Genomic DNA, 22,350 nt, shown 5'->3' with positions numbered 1-22,350 from the left:
TAATATAGTGTAAATTACAAGGTAACTAGTAGAAATATTCATAAAAAATCCAAATCATGTGGTTTATCTCATCAGTTCTTCAGAAGTGAATTTACATTGACAGATTTTCTCCAGGAGCAATCTACAACTTGGAAATGCTCAGAAACCGACAGAGTGACACAGCGAGCGATCAGCACTGCCTTGCTTCTTGAGGGGATCGAACCTGTAAACTTTGACACGTGTAAACTAGCGGCTGCGCTCTGCCTGTCCTCTGACCATCTTTTCAGTCTGACGCTAATCTGAACACGAGTGTCGCTCTAGTGCAAAACACGGAAACGTTCTGAACGTTTCTTCAAAACAAAAACAGACATAACAAACCAAATATTATTATTCATAACAATAATGTTATTTATATACTTACTGACAATAATAATTATAACATCAACATGGTACCCATGGTAACATAAAGAAATGTTTGGTTCCAGCAGCCGGGCCAACTTGTTTCTTTCAAGTATCTTTCAACGCACAAACAAACACACTTTCACACTTGACTGGACAATAGCACACACACACACACACACACACACACACACACACACACACACACACACACACACACACACATTTATACTTCTAAAAAAAGAACACAAAAGAGTTTTCTTCTTTCTTCTAGATTTTCAAAACGTAAACAGTCGGGAAACAAAAACCAGTCAAAGTGAAATACAATAAAATCAGAAAAACATGAAACAAGTTGCATAGTTTTGAGATTTTTGTCTGTAGTTTTTCATGCACTTCATCTCCAAGGTCGGACGGTCGAGTGGTGCTTGAATATTTCAGCCACATAAATAAGCCTTGCTCCGTCCATTTGTAACAAAAATATATTAGATATTCTTTTTTTCTACCTTTTTCTTTTCTTTTTTTCTGAAAGTGCCATGAAGACTCGAGTCCAGAGAGTTTTTATCCCAGAGAGCGTCCAGGAGGGACGGAGGGAGGAGGTGAAGCCTGAAACACAGTAGATGAGAGACACGCAGATCATGAAGTCACATTTTTTTCTCATTCCTCCGTCTCGTCCTTGTCTCTCTGTCTCTCTCCGGGGTCAGAGGTCCTGTCTCTGGTCCAGGTCAGGCTCTAGTTTATGAGCAGCCGCACTCCTCCACGATCATGTTCTGGATGTCCTTCTTGATGATCTTCTGCTCCTCGTTGTAGTAGAGCATGGACATGGCTCGTAGCCGAGTGGGCACGCAGCACGACCTCAGGTTCTGGAAGGGGCTGTGGCCCCTCATGCGGTAGTGGCTAATGACAGTGGAGTGGAAGGACAGTGTAGACCCAGTGATGCTCGCCACGTGAGAGGGACACTCGCCCTCGCAGTAGTTGGCATGGTAACCGGGGGGCGCGATTATCCAGTCGTTCCAGCCGATGTCTTTGAAGTTGACATAGAACTGCCTTTTGCAACACACCCGGACTTTCCCATCACATTCAAGCCCTCGCTTCCTGCGTCGCCGTGAGTCGCTGCCATCAGCCTGTCGGACCACGGCCATCAGGAAGGGCCGGTGGGATTGTTCCCGCTGGTTGGTGCGCTGCGATGTCTCTGAACCGCCAGAAACCAGAATAACTGTGGCCCCTGCATCAGCACATAGCGGACAGGACACCCTCAGGCTCAACGTCGTGCTCTCTGTGCTCTCCAGCAGTGCCTGCACTGCCGCAGACACGGGGAAGGTGTGCCAGCCGCTGCGACGGGTGTCCACAGTCTTGTCTGCTAGCAGGATATCGTCCTGCGGCAGAGTTGGTTGTCGGTTGGTGAGCCGGCGCTGCTGGAAGAGGCGGATGGTGACTTTGGCTCTGCTGCGGTTTGTCTTAGCCAAACGGAGGAAGAGCCAGATGTTCGCCTGCTCAACCAGAGACAGAGAGCCACCTTCTTTAGAGAGGACGAAGTTGACCACGCCCTGAGATTCACCTGAGACACAGAGACACAGACAGGGTTAGAACACTGTCAATCACAAGATGACTGCTCCCTGATTGGCTGGCAGGTAAACATGGTAATGCCTGCAGGTAGCTATAGCAACAGTACTGATGCTTTAGTGAAACGTCTCACACACACACACACACACACACACTCTCACACACACATGTTTGAGTGTGACAGCCACATCTGAACCATAGAATCACACACTTATCATTATGTGAGAATCTCCATCATGACCTCACGCTCTCTGCTGATTGGTCTCTTCCTGCTGACTCAGCAGCGGTCAGAGGTTTTGGTTGAAGGTAATGGTTCCCACCACGAGCTGCTGCCGCTCAGTTTTTTAAATGTTGGGTTTTAGTTTTGCTGCAGAGTCATTTCTGGAGACTTGGCCCGGTCAGCTGTGTCTGTCAGGCAGCGGGTCTCTGTAAGAACCCTAACCACAGCTTTGGTTAACGGAGGTGTTTCTCTCTGAGTGGGTTTTTGTTCGGTCCATTGGAGCCCTGAACATTGTTGTTGGTTCTGGTTTTAATTTGCACTATATGTACATTTTATCTATGTAGACGAATGATTTGTTCTTCAGACACTTTATAACATCAAAAAATTAAAAAAAGTTACTCCAGAACCTGATGTACACACACACACACACACACACACACACAGACACACACACACACACACACGTACAGTATGTCCAGACCTGTACTTTACATTTCCTTGAAACCTTCAGGCAGCTAATCATCAGCTTCAGGACCCAATTACTGTCATCGCCACGGTTACATAAGATCTGTGCATCACCTTTTCTCTCTCTCTCTCTCTGTCTGTCTGTAATGTCTCTCGCTCGTGGGCGTCCATACAGAAACTTAGTCACGATTTTAGAGTTTATGAATGTCAGAAGCAGAGATGTTCTATTAAACAGTGTGAATGGGCGGCTGTGTGTGTGTGTGTGAGAGAGAGAGTGTGGGCGATCGACACTTAGCGAGTCCATTCACGCCATTTAAGTGACAATTTGGAGGTGATTGCCTCGCTCGCATCATCCTTTGGAAACATTAAAAAATAAAAGTTTCACTCTATTAATACTCAGAACGCTTCAAATCCTATATCGTCCTCCACGTGCACACTCATCAAGCACCGCCTGCTCCAGCACGGCTTACTCCACCGCTGGAAATAGTCTTGTACTAAGTCAAAGGTCGGGCCCCTTAGGATGAGAAGAAGAAAAGAACTAACAGATGAATGAATGAACATTTCATTTTTTAGTTCCTCACAGTTGGCGATGGATGAAATCCTAATAGCACGTTAACAGCTGTAACAGTGGCGTGTCGTCAGCTTGACGTTGTCCACACGAAGCCTGTTGTTATGTCTGTAGTGACAGAAGAGCTGCGGATAGACGGTCACCTCAGAGTCGTGTTACACGTGTGTTTCTGCACAAACACTCAACAATCACAGCTCACTGAATAACTGTGCTGCTGCCAGTGGAGGATGTAGTTCGTCAAATCAAGCGGCAAAAAACTAACAAGTCACGAACACTTGAATGCACATTGGTGTGATAAGAACGACCTGATGTGTCATCAGTGTGTAAAACCTCCGCAAAGTGTCAGTCTGACATCTGCAAGTCGTCTCCTCACAGCTTGTGTCCAACTCTCTAATCCCCGTCCTTTTACACTAACACACACTCAACAACTCAACAACTCATAAAACCTGATTCCTGCAACTCATCTGAAACACACAGCTTCAACACTGCCCTGTCTAAACAGACGTGTGTGTGTGTGTGTGTGTGTGTGTGTGAGTGTGTGTGTGTGTGTGTGTGTGTGTGTGTTTGTGTGTGTGTGTGTGTGAGTGTGTGTGTGTGTGTGTGAGTGTGTGTTTGTGTGTGTGTGTGTGTGTTTGTGTGTGTGTGTGTGTATGTGTGAGAGTGAGTGTGTGTGTGTGTGTGTGTGTGTGAGAGTGAGTGTGTGTGTGTGTGAGTGTGTGTGTGTGTGAGTGTGTGTGTTCTTCAGAGAACTACTTTGTCCATCAGGTCTCTTCTGTGGAGAATGTCCTCTAAACATCGAAGTTCATCGAATATATAGATGTTATGAAACAACTAGTTTAAACATGAAACAACTTGTCAGGTAGAAATGTTTAAAAGAAAAAGTCAGTTTAAAGACTTCAGATTCCTCTGGGCCTCAATATCCCACAATGCACTGGGTGACCACCATCAGTTGTCCTGGCCTTGTCTCATAGTGAAGTCAAACCTGTAACGTCTGACCACCGTGTTTTTTTCCTGCCTTGACAGGTGATACCTGAACGCATCGCCACGAGGAGACGCAGCTAACAGTGAGTGAACACACCCTCCATGTTCCCTGCATTTACTGAGACCACACACACACACACACACACACACACACACACACACACACACACACACACACACACACACTGCTGCTACCACCCACTGAGTTTTAACTTTTAAACTCAAAGAAAACGTCTTAGCAGCTTCTGTTCAGGCGTTTCTCCTCCTTATCTAACAGATGTAATGGATCATCGTACGAGCACTTCCTGTCGTCCTAATGGGGACGTTAATCTACCGCTCTGTCATGTTTACATTAAAGGGATCAAACTCTCCATCTTCCTGCACCGCTGCTCGACATCAACGCTGAGCAAAATAACGTGCAGCAAGTTTCATTTTAACCCCTGACATATAAATACTCTTGTTGAACCATCTTCGTGACTGTGGAGTACTTGGTACTGTAGTACTGTGGAGTACTGTGGAGTACTGTAGTACTGTAGTACTGCAGTACTGTGGAGTACTGTAGTACTGTGGAGTACTGTAGTACTGTAGTACTGCAGTACTGTGGAGTACTGTAGTACTGTGGAGTACTGTAGTACTGTAGTACTGCAGTACTGTGGAGTACTGTAGTACTGTGGAGTACTGTAGTACTGTAGTACTGTGCAGTACTACAGTACTGTAGTACTGTGGAGTACTGTAGTACTGCAGTACTGTAGTACTGTAGTACTGTGGAGTACTGTAGTACTGTAGTACTGCAGTACTGCAGTACTGTAGTACTGTGGAGTACTGTAGTACTGTAGTACTGCACCTGAAGGGGCTGATGCTGGAAGTGATCATCATGATGTTACCATGGCAACCAGATGAAGCTTCAGTCATTTTCTCCATTCCCCCCCGCCCAACTGAGAACACGACCCGGTCAGACTCCGTCTTCAAACCAATCAGAGTCAAGTCGAGGTAGACGACGCGATGATGGGTGATGACAGGACGTATGTCAGACTCAATTCTTTAGTCTCTAAATTACAATGTGAAACTTAAACAGATGAAACATGGACAAAATCATGAAACTTCACAATCAATGATACATACATGTATTTTCTAAATTTCCCAGGACAGACAACAGAAACAATCATGTCAAAGCTTATTGATCTTGAACCATCATAAGGTTCCTCCAGTGTTTACGTTGGTATTTTCTACTTAATGCTTCCTGTCTCTAAAAACTGTACAACTAAAGCTAAAAGCTTCTGTAAGTCAACAAACCATGATAAATGATACAAGTACTGAAACTATCATAGATTAGATAAATACTAAAACCTGATGTTTTTTTAATTACAAATTTAAAAAACGGAAAAACATGTAAAGAGTCTAAATATAGAAACATGAAATAAATATTTCTTCACTTTTCAACTATAGATCTTAAATTTTTAGATATGCCACAAATCCTCACTACAGCCCCAAGTGCGACACAATCCACTGCTGGAAACTTTCAATGTGGTGTTTAAACCTTTTACTGATTATTCGTGGTGAATATTTTTCACAGTTCACCACAGGAGCAGTGTCGCCTCGTGTCGGCTTTCTTTATTCCTGTTTGCCATTAAAAGGATCAGTCCGCCCTTTCTTCTGTCACTTTAGTTTACATTAGGAGGGATCAGTGGGCTGGGTCAACCCCCTCCCCACAGACACACACACACACACACACACACACACACACACACACACACACACACAGACACACACACACACACACACACACACACACAGACACACACACACAGACACACACACACAGACACACACACACACACACACACACACACACACACACACACACACACACACACACACACACCACTTGTATTTAAAACGTCTGCGTTGACCCGCAGGAGTTAAAGACATCTGACGCTCAGAGTGAGGAGGGGTGTTGTGGGTTCAGTTCCTGCTGTGACTAAACAGCTTTGTTTCATGAATCCAATAAATAAATCAAGACGTGGAAAGAGCTCAAACTCATGTTTTTGGTTTAAAGCTCCTTCAGGGGAAGTTTCAGAGTAATTTCATGTTTTAATTTGATGCAAATTTAAAGAGTTGGCGTAAAAGAAAACATCTGTATGACAATATTATAAAAACTTCATTTTACCTTACAAGGTACAAAGTCGGGAAGAAACATCGGGTACACGTGATGTCGTCCTGTTCATTTAAGAGTCGCTGATGAAAGTGTTTAAATGGCGACAACTTCAGTGGCAGTGTCACAAATCTGCTCCAGACGACGCCGGCTCAGGCTGATCGTGTGTGTGCGTGTTAGTAAACGCACTGAGCAGTTCAAGACAGGAAACTAAATCTGCCTAACTCTGCTCATCAAATAACTCATTCAAACCATACTGATCAGAAACACAAACATCAGAGAGAGAACGAGCTGAAATTAAATGTCCCATCTGCTAACATGGAGGAGGAGGTTTATGACCTATACTGCAGCCAGACACCAGGGGGCGATACTGATGATTTGGCTTCACTGTCATGTGGTTGGGTTAGGTTAGACTGAGCGCGCTCACGAGTCACTGCAGAAGTCGTGACCATGAGTTGATCGAACAATTGAGGACAATAGAGTATTTCTTGTAGTCAGACCTAGAACCAAGATAAAGCCTATATCATGATAATAACATGTAAAATAACCATGTTCCACTTCTCTGCATGAAGAAGCTTGTTTCTTTATTTCCACTGAGAACGTTGTGACATGGAATCAGTGTGTAAAACATGGTCTGTGATTCATTTTCCAAACTGTGTTTATGTACTGAGAATGTTTTTATTGCTGTTGCTGGAAAACTTTGTGTCGAAGAGACGATGAAGTGAAGCAGTTTGTTGTAACAGCTGGTGTCGTGAAGTTGTTTCTGTCGCGTGCTTTAGCTGTGAAATACAACTGGACTGTGAAGTTTAAATTCGAACATGAAATCACATCGAGTGTGAGAACGTCGGCTGCTCAGTCACATTTTCCTGTTTTTTAACACAGTGATTTTAGGTCATGTTTTTCATTTTCAGACCTTGTCAACAAAGCCAGATTTCTCTCTCAGGACAATAAAGTTTTGAGCTAAATTGAAGTTGAAGTGCCAGCTCCTGACTCTCTCTGTCTGTCTGGGTTCCCAGGCCAGTTTATTTATAATGAGAGAACAGATGAGCGCTTCAGTCAAATGTCCCGGCTGCTTCAGCTCGCCGTTTGCAGACAAGCTCCTGACACGTCTGGAGAGTTTGACGAGAAGTTCTGACAGGACAGAAAATAGACGCCAGGCGATGAAGACTTTGATCTGGTCTGGAATCAAACCCGTCTAAGTCCTTGACATCATCCAGATGCTTTTCTGCATAAAGACAAATTGCTTTCACGCTCGTAAACTCACTTCACCAGAGAAACTTTGGTTCTAACAATCAACTCATCATCACGTGGTCACACCGACACTAAACAAAGATCTGTGACCAAATCAACAACTTCATTCCTTTAATTTCTGAAAGTTTTCATGTCTCATCACACGTCAGAGATGATCACACGGTAAAACCTCACTGACGCAGAGCGTATCCCTCCACCACGCTCCAACTCCGCCTCAAAGCTCATTATCATCATTCGGGACTGAATCCACGTGATCTCGGCGCCACGTCGATGCTACTCACAGGTCTGTAACCTTACACCTGTTGGTGCAGGTGTGAGATCTACTGAGTGATGATCTACTCATGAAGCAGAGAAATGAGACGATGGCGTTGACCACAGTGAAAAACGTTTATCACACCATCAGTGGGAGGAGTGATGGAAGGTGAAAACTACCTGAGTTAAAGAGGAGAAGAAGAAGCTCCTCTACTTCAGGACTGTTCATCAACAACATTTAACCATCAGCCACTTCCTGCTGCGTCACACTTGCAGTACGACCAGTTTCATCGTCAGACCTCCCTCCCTCGTCCCTCCCTCGTCCCTCTCTCATTCCTCTCTCGTCCCTCTCTCGTCCCTCTCTCGTTCCTCTCTCGTTCCTCCCCCTCTGTTTGAACTGGATCATCGCTGCCTTCCTGTCCTCCATGATTCCAGAGGTTCCTCACAGCGAGCCGCCGGCAGAGAGGAGGGAGATGCAGCGATGTCTCACTCTGACTGTGTTTCAGTGACACTTTGTTCTGATGGAGGTTTGATTCATGTCCTGTATCGAAGACACGAACTTCACTGTATATTTGAGCAGATTCGGATCACAACTGGAAACGCTACGGAACATGAATATTTAAGTCTCAGTGGGAAGAGGTTTAACATCGTGTCAGTATTTCAATCACTGCAGATACAAGGGTTCACATCAGCTGGTGCTCAGTACCTTCAGAACTCAAGATTAAACCAACTGAAACTAACTTTAACAATATTACTATTGTTTTTATTATTATTATTTCCAAGGAATTATCTAGCTAGCTATATTAAAAAAAAGAAAAACAACTAAAAGAACAAATGAGTAACTGTTCACTTAAGACAAATAACTTCAGCAGTTACCATCCGATATGTTATTAAGTCCATTAGTAGGTTTAAAGAAATGTTTCTGGAATTGAATCTTAACAGGTCTTAAAAAAAACATAAAATGGTGCAAGGACACTGAAGATGTTTTCTGAGACGAGCATTTGTTGGGGACTATTTTCAGCAGTGTCTCAGTGAGTATTTGTGGCAGCAGGACGGTGTGTATGTGTGTATGTGTGAGTGTGAGTGTGTGTGTGTGAGTGTGAGTTGAAGGAGCGTGGTGATAGTGTAACAGTGACTCACTGATGTGTTTTTAAAGCTCAGGAGGAGGAGTCACATTCACAGCATCTTCATCTCTTGGGTTTCTTGTCGTCTCATGTTTCGAGCTGCAGCTCTGGACACAATCTGTAGTTATTTACTATCAAGTGATTCATCCGCTCAGACATAGAACATCTTTGGCTCACACATCAGAGTGAAGCGAAACGATGTGGTGGGACGATGTTGACCAAACCAAAAGCCACCGGGGATTCAAACCAGCAGCGCTATGAAGGCACAGACAGGACTGTAAACACGCCATTAACACGCTAAAGCCACGCCACACCCAAAAATTTAGAAAGGAGGAACAGCAGCAGAGAAAATATAGAGTGGAGGAGGGGAGTCAATGCCAAGAAAAAGACAAGAAGAGGAAAAAGATGAAGAGAAAGAAAAACGAGCACAGGAGAGAAGAAAACAGAGAAAGGAAAGATGCTAATTGTGGTTTATTTTCATATCAGACGGACATTTTCGTCTGCCTTTGTCTTTTCTATCCACGGCTCTGATTTGCTCAGTTGTCGGGGGTCAGTGAACCGCACCCCAGAGCTTGTCAGATGAGTTGCTGGTTTGAATCCCCAGACAGAGGCGGCAACAGATCCAACAATGATGGGTTCATTAAGTCTGAAGGGTAGATCGAGGTTAGGATGAGGGAGAGCGAGGCAGATGAAAGTGGATTGTGGAATGTTGCTAATGATGTGTTCAATTAAGTTCAATTAGCCTAATTGTCCTGTGTGTGTGTGTGGGGGGGGGGGGGTGAAGCGGAACAGACCAATAGAATAGATGGACAGAAAACGGCGGACAGATAGATATTGTGTCGGAGCTGCTAAACGGAGGTTGACACTTCGTCTACGCCAAGAATTCAGTCGTCCCTCTGCTCCCTTACTCGTCATCTCTGTCGCCCAAAATAATTACCGAGGTCCCCGAACGCATCACTTCTTCCAAACAAAGCACCGGACTGGCTGGGTGCAAAGAATTCTCACAGCGGGTCGGTTTTACCTCTGACAAACAGTTTTATCGTTTTGGCCGCAGCATCTTTTGTTTAACTTAAACTCTGCTGAACTTTTCAGCCACTTTCAGCATTAAGTTTGTCTTCAGCTTCAAATGAAAACTTTATCAACACTGTCCTGCCTGGAAAAAACTCCGCTTTAGTAACTCGCCAACTGATTCACAAACTGACACGTTTAACTTTGTTATCATCATTTTAAAAGTGTCTCTCGATTCTTTTAAAAATCACACTTGTGTCTGTCAAGGTTGATTTATTCTGACTTTACAAACAAAAACAGATTTATCTGTTTCAATTCCGTTTTCAACACGTTCCTTCTCGCGTCTTTTACGTTGGCATGGTTACAGCCACTAGAGGGCGAAGCAGAGACGAGAGTGTCTCGTCCGATCACCTCTCAGCTGCAGTAACTGTTTGTCTCTGGGCAAAGTAACACGATATAGATCTATGAAGTTGCACTGTTGAAAAACGGTTGGGCTACACTGCCCTTCCATGATTTCGGGTGCTACTGCTCCATTTTGTCTTTTTCGTATGTCTACTTAATTCTCTGCAAACATATAAAAACAAAAGAATGCAGAGTAAGAACTAACTCTGCTTACTTATCTAACGAGCATAAATTACTTTTAACCCGGTGGTTCTGTCAGTTTTCTTCCCCCTTGTGGCTTAAAAATGCCGATTTTCAGAATAAATGATGTGTTTGTTTGTAGTTGTCTAGACCTGTTAGTAGCAGTGTTTGTGGTTTAAAAGAGATAAAGATACGAACAGATGAGTTTGGTTTGAGTTTCCAAGGTTCAGGATGATTCACACAACAACACTCAGTCTACTGGCTCCGACCAGGCTGACCAATCAGAGAGGTGGAGCAGCGATAAAGGAACCAGGGCAGGTGATGAATCTGTGTTCTGGTTCTCGAATGGTCTTTCAGCACAGTTTCAATGTTTATCTGTTCAATACGTCACAAACATAAGTGTCTGCAACACTTCCTGTGATGACCATTTCAGGATAGAAGTAGCCCCGCCCACTCAGTCTGAGTAACAGGTCAGCTCCTGGAAATTTCAAAACCACTAAACAAACTAACTGCAGTCATTTAACTAATTATTATTATTATTACCTGTTTCTTTTTATAGTTTATAAAAGTTTAATTTAAAATCATTTAATGTGAATCTGTGACAATTAATAATATAACAATTAGAATCTCTTCAGTATGATTCAGATGAAACTCACAGCGGACGTCTCCTGCTCTCAGACACATCAACACACAACCACATCAATGATTATCAGTAATTCAGCCTTGATTTAAAACACTTGTTTCCACAGTGACAGTGAAGCTCACACGTGCGCGGCCGTGTGGCCCCTCGAGGATCTGAAGCCGTTTTAAAACATGTTAAATGGGGCGAACCCGCAGGTCAAAGGTGACGGGACAGGGGGAGGTGACAGTTAACGCCTGAGCTGCCGCGCTGACGGAGAGGACGACTCGCACAGCATCACCACACCTCCTCCGTCTTTCTCTGTGACTCGCTCTGTCGCTACCGTCTCTCAGAGAAGCCAGCACACACACACACACACACACACACACACACACTCACACACACACACACACACACACAGACACAAACACTCACACACACACAGACACACACACACAGACACACTCACACACAGACACACACACACACACACACACACACTCACACACACACACACACACACAGACACACACACACAGACACACTCACACACAGACACACACACACACACACACACACACTCACACACACACACACACTCACACACAGACACACTCACACACACAGACACACACAGACACACACACACACACACACACACAAACACACACACACAAACACTCACACACACAGACAAACACACACACACACCCATACACACACACTCTCACACATACACACACACACACCCATACACACACACTCTCACACACACAGACACACACAGACACACACACACACACACACACACACAGACACACACACACACACCCATACACACACACACACACAAACACTCACACACACAGACACACACACACACACACCCATACACACACACTCTCACACATACACACACACACACACCCATACACACACACTCTCACACATACACACACACACACACCCATACACACACACTCTCACACATACACAAACACACACACCCATACACACACACACACACTCTCACACACACACACAGACACACACACACCCATACACACACACTCTCACACACACACAAACACTCACACACACAGACAAACACACACACACACCCATACACACACACACACTCTCACACACACACAGACACACACACACCCATACACACACACTCTCACACATACACACACACCCATACACACACACCCATACACACACACACACACCCACAGACACACACCCACCCACACACACATTCTCACACACACACACCCACACAGGGGGCAACACACAAATCTGCTCTGACTTTAAGTAGTTAATGAGGTATTCTTTGGAAACAGCGGGAGGCTATTACAGAGGTGTGTGTGTGTGTGAGTGTGTGTGTGTGTGAGTGTGTGTGTGTGTGTGTGTGTGAGTGTGTGTGAGTGTGTGTGTGTGTGTGAGTGTGTGTGTGTGAGTGTGTGTGTGTGTGTGTGTGTTTGTGTGTGTGTGTTAATGAGTAAGCAGGTGGAATTAAAGGTGAACACTGACCATTTCAACAAGCAGATTTGTCTCTTATTACACACACACACATTTAGTGATGAGGACAGTCACTGACATAAAGAATGTGACGTCCATGCGATTCTTAAAAAAACCTTAATTTGTGACAAATTGTCTTTGTCTCACATTTACAGGTTTTACACGTCTCAATGTCAAAAGATGCTGAAACACACACACGTCCAATATTTACTTACCAGCCTCAGCAAAGGTGATAATCTCTGTCGTCTCCTGTGCATCGTCGCTGTCTCCTGTCCGGTACGCCGCCACCGCAGCTGCTGCTGCTCCTCCCCCACCTCCTCCCCGCCCTCGAGCCGCCTCCTCCCCCTCGATCTGCACGCTGCCGTCTTCCGCCACTCGCCCCACGTGGAGCTTGCGCAGAGCGTTGAGGAGAGCGGCGCGCGGCACGGGCCGAGTGATGTTGGGCCGAGCCTGGAGATGCAGCATGTTCAGGATGTGCCTCTTCACCGCTTCCACCACATCTTGCTGAGCTGCCTCCTCTTCCTCTCGCTCGTGCCCCGCCAAATCCTCCACTCCCGTGCCGCCTTCGTTCCTCCTCATCCTCGCCAGGGCGCAGGAGGGGCAGTGGGAGCTGGGGGCAGCGTCCAGCAGCGGCTGGTAGTGAGGATGGACGGTCAGAGAAAGCGGCGGTGGATGAGGTTTAGAAGCCGGGTCCATAGACGAGGTGCAGCTCTGCACCAGGACCAGGACGGTCCAGCTGAGAAGAGGTAAGACGGACATGACGGCGGCAGATGCCTGATTGGCTGTTGTGCTGGAGCTGGTGATGCAGACAGAGCGACGAAGAAGAAAAGTTTTTGACCAAAAGAAAAACTGGTTACAGAAATAAGAAAGATCTCTCTCTCTCTCTCCGTCTGTCTTTGTCTTCCTTCCCTCGCTCACTCGCTCTCGCAGAAGTTTGGAAGCTGCAAAGTTCAGCTCAGCTCAGAGTCCACCTGCGAAAACGGAGGGAAAAAAATCTGTGAAGAAACGAGAGAGAGGAGGACAACAAAGGAAAAAACAACGGCCAGAGAGAGAATGAGTAATCCTTATCTTTAGGGACAGATGGCTGGAAAATGTGGAGGCGTCACAAGAAAGAAAGAAAGAAAAAACAAAACAAGAAGAAGAAGAAGAAGAAGAGGACAAAACTCAGATGTGATGAATGGATGATGAAAAAGCATAGAAGGAAGAACGGTGGCGAGCAGAAGGATCCTTGATGAAGTCGCTGCAGAGTGTGTTCAGAGTGTGTGTTCACTAAGTTTTCCCAGACGAAGGGAGTTCCTTTCTCTCTCTCTTTTACCTCTTTTCCTCTCTCTCTCTCTGTGGCGAATGCATTCCCTTGCTCACCAGTTGAATGGTTTTACCGGAGTGGGCTGGACTCTCTCTCTCCTCGCTCTCGTCTTTCTTTCCCTCCCTCCCCTTCTCTCTCCTCTCTCTCTCTCGCCCTGGCAGCCTCCTACCATAATTATACCTCACTCCATCTCTCTCTCTCTCCCTCTTCCACTCCAGTCTCCTCCCATCTCGCTCTGTGACTCATAGCACTTCCAACTTTTACCTTCACCCTCCTCCCTCGCTCTCTCTCTCTTTATTCATTCCTCCCCTCCCTGAGTTCCTCCCTCGGTTCCACTGTTAATGGAGCAAAGCTGGGATTCCTTCATCCCTCCCTCCCTCCCTCCCTCCCTCCCTCCCTCGCTTCCTCGTTCCGTCTGTGAATGAGTTACGTGTTGAGGGGAAAATCTTGGATGACTTATTCTTTGCCTGTGACTCTCCTGTCTATCACTCTATCAGTCTGTCTATCACTCTATCAGTCTGTCTATAAGTCTATCTATCACTCTATCAGTCTGTCTATCACTCTATCACTCTATCAGTCTGTCTATCACTCTATCACTCTATCAGTCTGCCTATCAGTCTATCTATCACTCTATCTATCAGTCTGCCTATCACTCTATCAGTCTTTCTATCACTCTATCAGTCTTTCTATCACTCTATCAGTCTTTCTATCACTCTATCAGTCTGTCTATCAGTCTATCAGTCTTTCTATCACTCTATCAGTCTGTCTATCACTCTATCACTCTATCAGACTGTCTATCAGTCTATCTATCACTCTATCTATCAGTCTATCTATCACTCTATCAGTCTATCTATCACTCTATCACTCTATCAGTCTATCTATCACTCTATCTATCACTCTATCACTCTATCAGTCTATCTATCACTCTATCTATCACTCTATCACTCTATCAGTCTGTCTATCAGTCTATCAGTCTTTCTATCACTCTATCAGTCTGTCTATCACTCTATCACTCTATCAGACTGTCTATCAGTCTATCTATCACTCTATCAGTCTGCCTATCACTCTATCAGTCTATCTATCACTCTATCTATCACTCTATCACTCTATCAGTCTATCTATCACTCTATCTATCACTCTATCACTCTATCAGTCTGTCTATCAGTCTATCAGTCTTTCTATCACTCTATCAGTCTGTCTATCACTCTATCAGTCTGTCTATCACTCTATCACTCTATCAGTCTGCCTATCACTCTATCAGTCTTTCTATCACTCTATCACCCCCCCCCCAGTTTTTCGTTGTCATGGTCGACGTCTACAGAAGCTGTTGTGAAGCTAAAGTTCGAGTAGTTTCTGTCGTGGTCGGTGTGATGAGGTGAACTTGTTCGTAAAGATTCATCAGCTGCGGATGTTTAACATTTAGTTTGAGAACTGAGTAAACATCATAACTTAGCCTCACACACCTCCATCTGTCCATCTGCCCTTTATTCATCCATTCATCTGTCTTGACATCAAGATAAAAACCACAAGCAAGCATGACCTTATTAGGAGATCATCTTCTTCTTCATCCTTATCATCCTCGTCTTCATCACGAAAACGCCTCACCATCTCTCCAGACGTTTGTCTCACTTCATTTCCCATCAGCCCCGTCATTCCTGCTGGACGCTGACGCTGTTGGTCATTGTGTTTGTGTAAGTTGAGCTGCTGAGTCAGAGTAATGTCTGTCTTCATCGTCTTCCTCACGGAGAGATGAAATAACAACGGCTCATTATTTAAACCTGTTGATATCTTCTGAGTTCAACCTGATTTTAAAGAGTTGTTCTAAAATGATTCTGAGCGTGAACTGAATCTGTTTTACTCTTAAAACACCGAGACTCATCATGAGGTTCTGAAGAGTTCACTGGGTTCTGAAGTTCTGAGGATCCTGCAGGATGGAACATCTCACATGATTAAGGTTCAAATGTCAATGAGACTTTATAGATGAAACAAAAAGGGTTTCAACTGAGAAGAGAACACCAGCAGTTTAAGGTCCTCAGGATTCGAAATGTTCTAAAAGTAGTTAAAGGTTCAGAGGCTCTCACAGTTTACAGGTTCTAAACAAGGTTTGCTGCTTCCACAGATGTTCTGCAGGTTGTAGTGGTTCTAGTAGCTTCTAAACATGCATTTTTACTAAGTGTTTGAAGAATGTCGGATCAGTTTCTAAAGGGTTCTTTAGGTGAAGCTGAAGAAATGGAAGGTGATTGAGTCCTGGTTCTAAAGTTCTGTCAGGTTTTCAATGTTCTTAGAGATAGTGTAAGTTCCTGTCTCTCTCCCACATGCGGTCTGACAACGGAGAACCCAGAGAACGGAGTCACAGCTGAGTGTAGAGGAAACAGAGAAGACGCAGAGTTACAGAGGAATCAGACGTCTGGGATTCACCCTCTGCTGTGATGACATCATGACTGCGGGGGAAATGTGTGTGTGTGACTCGTCAGTTTTTCTTTGAGGAGGAAGAACCTCCAGCTCATGTCTGTGAGCTCACGCTCGCTCAGTTGCCTTATAAAGGCGTTGGTGTTGTGTATTGTGATCTGAACGTGTCTTCACTGGTGGTTTCTTTAAATAACTCACAACCTGTGAGTCATGAACCTGTCGTCAGCAGAACGCCTGGTTTTTAAAGAAAGGTTCACATCTGCCAGGAGAATATGACGGAGAAAACCGACGCTCTTCAACTCTGAAGTCCGTCGTCCTTGTGTTGTTACAACCTCAGAGCCTAAAGTTTTCACAAAGTTTCCATACGATGTCTGAATTTGGGTCAAATGTGTAGAAAGTGATGCAGCAGAATATTTTCATGTGTCTTTGAAAATCTTTGAAAATCACAGTTTGATGTTTATTTCTGAGGAGAAGTGAAGGAAGCGTTGGGACGAGAGTGTGTGTGTGTGTGTGTGTGTAAGAACTGCTCCATCTAGTGGACATGAGCTGTAATGTCTCTATGACCTCATGGTACCTCCACCTTTACCTTACCTTTCAGTTTTATCTTTCTTCCTCCTCCCTTCATCTTTTATTCTGTCTCTATGTACCTCCTCTCCTGTTTTATCTTTCTCCTTTCCTTCCTTCCTGTGTTAATAAGTTTCATCCTCTCCTCTCCTGTCTCTCCTCTCTCTCTCTCCTCCTCCCTCTCCTCCTCCCTCTCCTCCTCTGTCCTCCTCCCTCTCCTCCTCCCTCTCCTCCTCCCTCTCCTCCTCTGTCCTCCTCCCTCTCCTCTCAGAGGAGCAGGTTAATTTATCTCCCTGTCTGAACAGTCTTATTGGTCATGGTGGGTCCTCCAGCTGTGTGATGGATTGTGTTGCTCTGACCTCACAGTGGGACAACTGAGTCTCTCTCTCTCTGTCTGTCTGTCTGTCTCTCTCTCTGTCTCACTCTCTCTCTCTGTCTGTCTGTCCCTCTCTCTCTCTCTGTCTGTCTGTCCCTCTCTCTCTCTGTCTGTCTGTCTGTCTCTCTCTCTGTCTGTCCCTCTCTCTCTCTCTGTCTGTCTGTCTGTCTCTCTCTCTCTCTGTCTGTCTGTCTGTCTGTCTGTCTCTGTCTGTCTGTCTGTCTCTCTCTCTGTCTGTCTCTGTCTGTCTGTCTGTCTGTCTGTCTGTCTCTCTCTCTCTCTCTCTGTCTGTCTGTCTGTCTGTCTGTCTCTCTCTCTGTCTCACTCTCTCTCTGTCTGTGTGTCCCTCTCTCTCTGTCTGTCTGTCTCTATCTCTGTCCCTCTCTCTCTCTCTGTCTGTCTGTCCATCCCTCTCTCTCTCTCTCTCTGTTTGTCCATCTCTCTCTCTCTCTGTCTGTCTGTCTCTATCTCTGTCCCTCTCTCTGTCTGTCTGTCTCTATCTCTGTCCCTCTCTCTCCCTCTGTCTCTCTCTCTCTTGCGATGGAGTGAAGCAGAGGAAAAAGGAAGGAGAGATACAGCGGACATATCTCAGCTCATAAACCCCTCCTCCTCCACGACATCACGCTGAATACAGTTTGAGACTGAATGTAGTTTGTTTATATAAAGTTGAAGAGGTTGAATTATATATATACAGTCAGTGATCATCTTTATATACAGTCAGTGATGGTCTTTATATACAGTCAGTGTCTTTATATACAGTCAGTGATGGTCTTTATATACAGTCAGTGTCTTTATATACAGTCAGTGATCATCTTTATATACAGTCAGTGATGGTCTTTATATACAGTCAGTGATCATCTTTATATACAGTCAGTGATCATCTTTATATACAGTCAGTGATCATCTTTATATACAGTCAGTGATGGTCTTTATATACAGTCAGTGATGGTCTTTATATACAGTCAGTGATCGTCTTTATATACAGTCAGTGATGGTCTTTATATACAGTCAGTGATCGTCTTTATATACAGTCAGTGATGGTCTTTATATACAGTCAGTGATCATCTTTATATACAGTCAGTGTCTTTATATACAGTCAGTGATGGTCTTTATATACAGTCAGTGATCGTCTTTATATACAGTCAGTGTCTTTATATACAGTCAGTGATCATCTTTATATACAGTCAGTGATCATCTTTATATACAGTCAGTGATCATCTTTATATACAGTCAGTGTCTTTATATACAGTCAGTGATGGTCTTTATATACAGTCAGTGATCATCTTTATATACAGTCAGTGATCATCTTTATATACAGTCAGTGATCATCTTTATATACAGTCAGTGATCATCTTTATATACAGTCAGTGATGGTCTTTATATACAGTCAGTGTCTTTATATACAGTCTTTATATACAGTCAGTGATCGTCTTTATATACAGTCTTTATATACAGTCAGTGATCGTCTTTATATACAGTCAGTGATGGTCTTTATATACAGTCAGTGATGGTCTTTATATACAGTCAGTGTCTTTATATACAGTCAGTGATGGTCTTTATATACAGTCAGTGTCTTTATATACAGTCAGTGATCATCTTTATATACAGTCAGTGATGGTCTTTATATACAGTCAGTGATGGTCTTTATATACAGTCAGTGTCTTTATATACAGTCAGTGATCATCTTTATATACAGTCAGTGATGGTCTTTATATACAGTCAGTGATCATCTTTATATACAGTCAGTGATCATCTTTATATACAGTCAGTGATCATCTTTATATACAGTCAGTGATGGTCTTTATATACAGTCAGTGATGGTCTTTATATACAGTCAGTGATCGTCTTTATATACAGTCAGTGATGGTCTTTATATACAGTCAGTGATCGTCTTTATATACAGTCAGTGATGGTCTTTATATACAGTCAGTGATCATCTTTATATACAGTCAGTGTCTTTATATACAGTCAGTGATGGTCTTTATATACAGTCAGTGATCGTCTTTATATACAGTCAGTGTCTTTATATACAGTCAGTGATCATCTTTATATACAGTCAGTGATCATCTTTATATACAGTCAGTGATCATCTTTATATACAGTCAGTGTCTTTATATACAGTCAGTGATGGTCTTTATATACAGTCAGTGATCATCTTTATATACAGTCAGTGATCATCTTTATATACAGTCAGTGATCATCTTTATATACAGTCAGTGATGGTCTTTATATACAGTCAGTGTCTTTATATACAGTCTTTATATACAGTCAGTGATCGTCTTTATATACAGTCTTTATATACAGTCAGTGATCGTCTTTATATACAGTCAGTGATGGTCTTTATATACAGTCAGTGATGGTCTTTATATACAGTCAGTGTCTTTATATACAGTCAGTGATGGTCTTTATATACAGTCAGTGTCTTTATATACAGTCAGTGATCATCTTTATATACAGTCAGTGATGGTCTTTATATACAGTCAGTGATGGTCTTTATATACAGTCAGTGTCTTTATATACAGTCAGTGATCATCTTTATATACAGTCAGTGATGGTCTTTATATACAGTCAGTGATCATCTTTATATACAGTCAGTGATCATCTTTATATACAGTCAGTGATCATCTTTATATACAGTCAGTGATGGTCTTTATATACAGTCAGTGATGGTCTTTATATACAGTCAGTGATCGTCTTTATATACAGTCAGTGATGGTCTTTATATACAGTCAGTGATCGTCTTTATATACAGTCAGTGATGGTCTTTATATACAGTCAGTGATCATCTTTATATACAGTCAGTGTCTTTATATACAGTCAGTGATGGTCTTTATATACAGTCAGTGATCGTCTTTATATACAGTCAGTGTCTTTATATACAGTCAGTGATCATCTTTATATACAGTCAGTGATCATCTTTATATACAGTCAGTGATCATCTTTATATACAGTCAGTGTCTTTATATACAGTCAGTGATGGTCTTTATATACAGTCAGTGATCATCTTTATATACAGTCAGTGATCATCTTTATATACAGTCAGTGATCATCTTTATATACAGTCAGTGATCATCTTTATATACAGTCAGTGATGGTCTTTATATACAGTCAGTGTCTTTATATACAGTCTTTATATACAGTCAGTGATCGTCTTTATATACAGTCTTTATATACAGTCAGTGATCGTCTTTATATACAGTCAGTGATCGTCTTTATATACAGTCAGTGATGGTCTTTATATACAGTCAGTGATGGTCTTTATATACAGTCAGTGATGGTCTTTATATACAGTCAGTGATCATCTTTATATACAGTCAGTGATCATCTTTATATACAGTCAGTGATCATCTTTATATACAGTCAGTGATGGTCTTTATATACAGTCAGTGTCTTTATATACAGTCTTTATATACAGTCAGTGATCGTCTTTATATACAGTCTTTATATACAGTCAGTGATCGTCTTTATATACAGTCAGTGATCGTCTTTATATACAGTCAGTGATCATCTTTATATACAGTCAGTGATCGTCTTTATATACAGTCAGTGATGGTCTTTATATACAGTCAGTGATCATCTTTATATACAGTCAGTGATGGTCTTTATATACAGTCAGTGATCATCTTTATATACAGTCAGTGATCGTCTTTATATACAGTCAGTGATGGTCTTTATATACAGTCAGTGATCATCTTTATATACAGTCAGTGATGGTCTTTATATACAGTCAGTGATCATCTTTATATACAGTCAGTGATCGTCTTTATATACAGTCAGTGATGGTCTTTATATACAGTCAGTGATCATCTTTATATACAGTCAGTGATGGTCTTTATATACAGTCAGTGATCATCTTTATATACAGTCAGTGATCGTCTTTATATACAGTCAGTGATGGTCTTTATATACAGTCAGTGATGGTCTTTATATACAGTCAGTGATCATCTTTATATACAGTCAGTGATCATCTTTATATACAGTCAGTGATGGTCTTTATATACAGTCAGTGATCATCTTTATATACAGTCAGTGATGGTCTTTATATACAGTCAGTGATCATCTTTATATACAGTCAGTGATCGTCTTTATATACAGTCAGTGATGGTCTTTATATACAGTCAGTGATGGTCTTTATATACAGTCAGTGAGGGAAGCTGTTGTCATGGGTCACATTGGGTCACATTGGGTCACTGCTGCCCTGTTGAATGTCTCACATCCTGAAGTTGTTGGGCAGGAGCGATAGTCCTGGTTGTGAGGCCGGAGGTGGAGGGACAGACTAAAGCGTCTCAAGATGTCCAGCTCAGATTCAAAGTGACAGTCCAGACCACAGGGTTGAGTTTTCATCCACAACATTTTCCAGACAGCGTGACAGGGTGTGGTACCTCTAGCGTCATCTCCTTCTGGTGACTGTAACCGTTTGTCAGCCACAGTTCTCACCAGATCCTTTGGATTCTGTTGAATTCGGTTAAGAACAGTTGAATAATTGTTTATTTCTCCGCCCGTTGTGCGATGACCTCGCAGCCTCTGCAGCTTTAATACTTGAGCAGCCTGTGTCACTGTGTGTGAATGTGTGATGCATGTTTGTTGGCTGCTCGACAGCTGGACTTTCCTGAATGCGTGCGTGTTTCAATCGGTGTTATGAGTCCTGAGGTCGTGCCTTGTGGTTTTTATGTAAACGGCTCATTACATCATGTCAGATGTTCTTCTAGATTTGAGGGGAGCAAATAGTTTTGGACTTTCAGACAGTTTTATAAAGTTCAAGTCAAGGTTGTGGTCACAGTTTATTCACCATTCTCTATTTGTGTGAACACACAAACAATTATTCAATGAATCAGTCTTTTTATTCAAGTAAGTTTTTTAATAACTCAAATCATGGAGACACTTATCAGTTGTACAAATGAAAAGGTAAATGATTTTATAATAAATAAACATGACGAGGACGAGTGTGAAGTGTTTGTGTGAGATAACGCAGACTGGGGTTAAATTAAAATCCTGTTTCTGTTTGTGG

General features: G+C 43.0%; 1 protein-coding gene across 1 annotated transcript; it reads right to left on the bottom strand.

The window, feature by feature from the left end:
* Positions 1 to 727: 727 nt before the first annotated feature.
* On the bottom strand, positions 728 to 14,132 carry inhbaa (inhibin subunit beta Aa). The gene is made up of 3 exons (XM_020108444.2): positions 14,003 to 14,132; positions 12,903 to 13,658; positions 728 to 1,933 (listed from the first exon to the last, which is right to left on the bottom strand). Exons 2-3 carry the CDS (start codon positions 13,444 to 13,446, stop codon positions 1,113 to 1,115), a joined length of 1,365 nt encoding a protein of 454 aa, XP_019964003.1. The 5' UTR covers positions 13,447 to 13,658; positions 14,003 to 14,132; the 3' UTR covers positions 728 to 1,112.
* Between the last annotated feature and the right edge of the window lie 8,218 nt (positions 14,133 to 22,350).

Source organism: Paralichthys olivaceus, chromosome 17 (genome assembly GCF_024713975.1).
Source record: "Paralichthys olivaceus isolate ysfri-2021 chromosome 17, ASM2471397v2, whole genome shotgun sequence".
Classification (NCBI taxonomy): Eukaryota; Metazoa; Chordata; class Actinopteri; order Pleuronectiformes; family Paralichthyidae; genus Paralichthys; species Paralichthys olivaceus.
Note: the sequence above shows the minus strand (reverse complement) of the source record. Positions and strands in the feature narration are given on the sequence as shown.